At 30.8% G+C, this 7,078-nt stretch overlaps 1 protein-coding gene across 1 annotated transcript; it reads right to left on the bottom strand.

Moving 5' to 3' along the window:
• Window positions 1–6,069: 6,069 nt before the first annotated feature.
• Window positions 6,070–6,813, bottom strand: LOC144553726 (mitogen-activated protein kinase kinase kinase 18-like). The gene has a single exon (XM_078301931.1). The coding sequence runs from the start codon at window positions 6,811–6,813 to the stop codon at window positions 6,070–6,072; it is 744 nt and encodes a 247-aa protein (XP_078158057.1).
• Window positions 6,814–7,078: the final 265 nt, after the last annotated feature.

Here is a 7,078-nt window from a genome sequence, read left to right as displayed (position 1 = left end):
GATTCAAAGTCCAAATAACCGATCCAAACCATTCATCTTGTTCTCCATATTAATATGTGTTTGGAAACTAAATTTCATATTTTTTTTGAAATTTTTTTACTATTTGTTTAGATTTATTGAAAATCGCTGCTTTTTATGGTTCAGATTTGTCTGAAAAATGACGATTTTCAATAAATCTAAAAAACTAGTAAAAAACTTCCAAAAAATATAAAATTTGGTCTCCAAACGGATATTAATATGGAGAACAAGATGAATGGTTTGGATCGGTTATTTGAACTTTGAATCCAGTGATTTATAGTTCAATGTACAACAATGCCTATGCATTGCAATGTATGGTAGCCTTACTCATATATATATATATATATATATATGAGTTAGGCTGGGGTGCTATGGATAGCATAGTGGCCTCTATGCTACGGCTCAATATTCGAGTTTTCAAAATTCAAACGGTCGATCCGAACCGTTCATCTTATTCTCCATATTAATATATGCTTGGAGACCAAATTTTACATTTTTATGAATTTTTTTACTATTTATTAAGTATTTTACAAAATCGTTGATCCAACGGTGGCTGCACTAAACAGTAAAACCGTTGGATTAGCGATTTTCAAAGTGGCTTAATAAATAGTAAAAAAATTCAGAAAATTATAAAATTTGGTCTCCAAGCAGATATTAATATGGAGAATAAGATGAACGGTTCGGATCGACCGTTTGGATTTTGAAAACTTGAATATTGAGCCGTAGCACGGGAGACCACTATGCTATCCATAGCACCCCAGCCTAACTCTATATATATATAGTAATATAGAGGTTGGCTACTATGCTTATATAAGCATATCCCCACATATGCTTATAACTCATTTTTGCGTTTCCAATGTCCAAACGACCGATCCGAACCGTTAGATGTTTAATCCATATTGAAATGTGCTTGAAGACCAAATTTTACATTTTTTGGAATTTTTTTACTATTTATTAAGCATTTTTGAAAATTACTGTTTTTCTGTGAACAGTAAAAATTTCTGGACCATCAGATCAGCGATTTTCAAAGTGGCTTAATAAATAGCAAAAAAATTCAGAAAAATGTAAAATTTGGCCTCCAAGCACATATTAATATGGAGAACAAAATGAACGGTTCGGATCGACCATTTGGACATTGAAAACGCAAAAATGAGTTATAAGCATATGTGGGGATATGCTTATATAAGCATAGTAGCCAAGCACTAGTAATATATATATATATATATATATATATATATATATATATATATATATATATATATATATATATATATATATATATATCGAGTTGGGCTATGGTGCATCGCAATGTATATGTCATCTTGTACATTGAACTGTAAACTGTTGGATTCGAAGTTCAAATAATCGATCTAAAGGGATCAACATGTTCTTCATATCAAAATGTGCTTGGAGACCAAATTTTATATTTTTTGAAAATTATTTACTATTTTTTTAGAATTTTTTAAAATCGCTATTTTTCAGAAAATTCTGGACCATAGAAAAACAACGATTTTCAAAAATTCTAAAAAAATAGCTAATAATTTCCAAAAAAATATAAAATTTGGTCTCCAAATACATTTTAATATGGATATCAAATTGAACGATTTGGATCGGTTGTTTTGAAATCAAAACTAACAATTTATAGCCCAATGCACAAGAGAGTCTATACATTGCAATGCACCATAGCCCAACTCCATATATATGTATATGTATGTATGTATGTATGTATGTATGTATGTATGTATGTATGTATGTATGTATGTATGTATGTATGTATGTATATAATATATGAGGTTGGCTACTCTACTTACACAAGCATATGAGGGTATATGCTTATAAGTCAATTTTTTGTTTTCAAAATCCAAAAAGTCGATCTGAACCGTTAGATGTGATCTCTATATTGAAATGTGATTGGAGACCTAATTTTATATTTTTCTAAAATTTTTTACTATTTATTAAGCCACTTTGGAAATCGCTGATTCAACGGTGGCTTATGATTTTACTGTTTTGTTAAGTCACCATTGGATCAGCAATTTTTAAAGTAGCTTAATAAATAGTAAAAAAATTCAGAAAAATGTAAAATTTGGTCTCCAAGCACATTTCAATATAGAGATCACATCTAACTGTTCAGATCGTTTTTTTGAATTTTGAAAATGAAAAAATAACTTATAAACATATACCCTCATATGCTTATGTAAGTAGAGTAGCCAACCTCTATAATATATATATTAAACTATATATTATATATCTACTATTCGGATACAGATAATTAAAATTCAAAACTATATCTATATCCGTATCCGCATTGATATTCGAATATCAGATATTCGTATCAAATTTTTGGATACGGATCCGGATAAAATCGAATATTATCCGATCCGTTTGCACCCCTACTTTAGAGGCTTAGACTAGTATACCAAAGGTAACACAATATTTGAATTTATATCCGGATCGTCCAATATTTGAAAATGTGATATGAGACGCCAAGGACCTTATAAGAGTATGTGGGCCGAAGATCACTAAAATCCCTTTCTACCTTATTACCCAGGAAGGAATTTAATTAGCATCTGTCATAAATTTTCTGACCTTTAAGAGATTGATTATGTTTTCGTAAAACTTTGTTTATGTTGCTTTTAATAATCAAAGCGGTGATAAAAAAATATCACTTTATTTCAAATAATGTTAGACACAAAATAATTTCAGCATTATTTCACATAGTACATTATCTTTTTTAAAATTAGTGGTTTTATTGATAAAAAAAAAACTTCTTTACAATGGATCAAATGATCATAATTCCTAAATCTATTTTTTATCATAAAATCCTCTAAACTATTATAATATTCTAATTCTCTCTTAATAACTCTAATATCTTAATTCTCATTTTCTATGTAATTTAGCATAAAATGTTATGGTACAGTAAAATTGATTCTCATTCTCTGTAATAATTTTTTTAAATAATTAACTCTCATAAAAAAAATTATATAATTGATCCCATATATGTTTGACCCATTGGATTTTTTATCATTATCATTATCAGAGCATCAGCATCGATAATTGTTTTGTGTTTGTTAATCCAACGTGGCAGATTTTATTTAAATTGTTGGGATGTAGGTCAATTTCTACTAAATTAAATTTGCTTATAAAGCAAAGGCTTTCTTTTGGACACGGTGGCAAAATAAAACAAAATGATTGACTGTCAAAAAACAATCTTTTTCTTTTCCCAGTCTCCGGCCATTTTTATTAATATCCTCCAAAAAAAACAAAATTTTAAAAATAACCCCATACGTCTTTTTTTATAAAAATGCCCTGACCGCTTGGGCCTGGACGGCCAAAAAATAAAGCGGACCGCCTGGGCCTGGGACGGGCCACACCCCAACCAGACCGCCCCTAGCAGGGGCGATCTCTTTTTTTTTTTTTGGAGATCTTAATATTTTTTATTTAAATAATTTTGTGAAGAATTTTTTTTTGTTTAGAGTGTATGCCAAAAAAATAAGACATTTGATATATTTATAAAGTGATGTTGTAACTCTTTATAACTTTGATTTTTTTTTTTTTTTTTAAATTTTTTTGGTGAACTTTGATTTTATTTGTTAGTTATCACAAGTCTAAATATAACACTAATTAAGAACTTGGTCTTTATTCAAAAATTTCCAAGCTCTGACAGCTTGTTGATCTTCTTCTCTTTTTTCGATTTTTATAACATATACATATACATATACATATACACATAGACATATACATATACATATACATATACATATACATATACATATACATATACATATACATATACATATACATATACATATACATATACATATACATATACATATACATATACATATACATATACATATACATATACATATACATATACATATACATATACATATACATATACATATACATATACATATACATATACATATACATATACATATACATATACATATACATATACATATACATATACATATACATATACATATACATATACATATACATATACATATACATATACATATACATATACATATACATATACATATACATATACATATACATATACATATACATATACATATACATATACATATACATATACATATACATATACATATACATATACATATACATATACATATACATATACATATACATATACATATACATATACATATACATATACATATACATATACATATACATATACATATACATATACATATACATATACATACACATATACATATACATATACACACACACACACACATACACATAGACATATACACATATACGCATATACGCATATACGCATATACGCATATACGCATATACGCATATACGCATATACGCATATACACATATACAATATACAATATACACATATACATATACACATATACAATATACATATACACATATACATATACACATATACACATATACAATATACATATACACATATACAATATACATATACACATATACATATACACATAACATATACATATACATACAATATACACATATACATATACACATATACATATACACATATACATATATACAATTTTTTTTATAAACTCATTTATTTATAATATATGTATATATGTATATATTATAAATATATACATATACATATACATATATTATATATATAATATACATATATATACATGTAGAGTAAGGCTATGATACTTCGTGAATTAAACGGGGCGTTTTAATTTGCGCTCATATCTCTAGTTTTGAAGTCCAAATGCCTACCGTCGAATGAAAACTTAAATTGGATTTTTGAGGCCCTAAATGACATTTTTTTGAAATTCTGATGCTTTTGATGCGACGATGCTTGGTGTACCACCTTGGCAAAACGGATCTATCTCGTCCTCCCCTTTCCGAAAAGTGCTCATACGCGTAAATCCGACTTTCCTAGCCAAAGTCATGGTTATTTAAAGTTTTTCTGAAAATTTAACTTTAGAAATTCATAACTAACTGTAGAAAAATCCAAATAAGTTAAAATTTATATCAATTCTGTGTATTTTTTAATGCTCTAGATGCTGGTGGAATAACTTTTGGATTTTAGTTCTTGTATCAATCCATACTTGCTGATTTACCAGAAAAAGTCAAATTTGATGTTTTTAGTGCATTGCACTATACTAGTGGCCTTTGCCTAGTGCTTGGCTGCTGAGCTTGGACTTGGTACCTTATCAGTGGTCAGTCTAGGATATTTTGTGCATGGATAGAGATCTAATTTGATGTTTGAACATATTTTAGTAGCTCTAAACTACTGTTTTAGTACCATAATAAATAAAGAGAAGAAGATCAACAAGCTGTCAGAGCTTGAGAATGTTTGAATAAAGGTCAAGTCCTTAATTAGTGTTATATTTAGACTTGTGATATCCAACTGACAAATAAAATCAAAGTTATAAAGAATTACGACATCACTTCATAAATATATCAAATGTCTCTTTTTTGGCATACACTCTAAACAAGAAAAAAAAATTTCACAAAATTATTTAAATAAAAAATATTAAGATCTCTCTTAAAAAAATAATAATAAATAAAAAATAAGAGGACCGCCCCTGGCAGGGGCGGTTTGGTTGGGGTGTGGCCCGCCCCAAGCCGAGGCGGTCCGCTTGATTTTTGAGCCGCCCCAGGCCCAGGCGGTCAGAACATTTAAAAAAAAAATGGCATGCGGGGTTATTTTTAAATTTTTTTTTAAGGGTATTAATAAAAATGGCCGCCCAGTCTCTCTTCTCCAAACTTCTGTACCGAATACAAGAAAAAAAAAACTTTTTCTTTAATTTTAGTCAAAATCTGTTCGTTTCCGATCATTTCTCAAAGTCTTAGTTGATTTTTCCTTTTCATTATGTGCATTTTAAGATCTCAACTGTTGGGGTTTTCTTTTAGGGAAATTTTTTTTTATGCCAATTCAAAACATGGAATTTAGAAATTTGTTACTCCAAAATCTTAAATTAGCTAATTGGCACTCCAAAATCATTATATTTAGCAAATTATTATAATTATATGTATAATTCAAACATTTGATTAAAATTTTTCTGAAAATTCAACAAATTTCAATAGTGACCAAAATACTCCCGTTGAAGATGGGATTGCAATTTCTATAACTGTGCATATGTCAGCTGCCGGGCCCCGTTCCACCCCTCTTGCCACCTCAGGAGCCATGAAAGCCGGTGTACCTGATAATTGACCCGGCTTCTGATCATGAGTCCCACCTGTTTGCAACGCATCACCGAAATCGGCAATCTTTGCGCGACCATCAGAACCGATTAGTATGTTTTGGCTCTTGATGTCACCATGAGTGATTGAGTTCGAGTGAAGATAGGAGAGACCAAGCAAGATATCTCTGGCGTGCGATCTTATGTCGCGCTCATCTAACCGGCCTTCGGTGTGGCCGTTAATGCGATCGAAGAGTGACCCACAAGAGGCGAACTCGAGAAGAAGGTGAAATTGATAATCCGAGATATACGACCCATGACAGTAGATGATGTGAGGTGAGCTGAGACTGGAGAGGATGCGTTGCTCGTGCTGTAATGGAGATGAAACTGACATCTCGGCCGACTTGATTGCATAGAGACGGCCCGAATCAAGGTCAGAAGCGAGAGAGACTGTGGCGGTTGTGCCGCGGCCAAGTGTGCATAGCTTAGTCAAGCTTGGTACAGTTGCCACTGCTGTGTGCTTAGTTAGCTTGGATGGTAAGGAAGAGGAATTGGAATTATTATTATTTTTTGGTTGAAATTGCCCATAGACCCTTGATTCATAAACAGCCATACGAATACATATATCCAGTACGTTGCAAAATGGAGAAACATTGGTACATAGAGACAAAAGCAACTTTAGGGAAGATTAAACAACTCCTGGGAAGAGAGGAAATGTCGATCCCTGATATTCAAATTCCTCTGTACGCACCAGATTAGCGAGAAGGTGCGCCCTGTGATTTCCTTCCCTGGGTGTAAATAAGCATTGATATCCCTGATTTTCTTTGAGAATCCTACTGATGCGTACCAGTTCGGTATATGCTCTCCAATCAACAGTT

The sequence above is a fragment of the Carex rostrata genome, chromosome 5 (assembly GCF_964058835.1).
Source record: "Carex rostrata chromosome 5, lpCarRost1.2, whole genome shotgun sequence".
NCBI classification, from domain to species: Eukaryota; Viridiplantae; Streptophyta; class Magnoliopsida; order Poales; family Cyperaceae; genus Carex; species Carex rostrata.
Note: the sequence above shows the minus strand (reverse complement) of the source record. Positions and strands in the feature narration are given on the sequence as shown.

What these genes read in the sequence shown, in the direction of transcription:
- LOC144553726 (XM_078301931.1), bottom strand. Translation starts at nt 6,813, where the DNA reads ATGGCTGTTTATGAATCAAGGGTCTATGGGCAATTTCAACCAAAAAAT.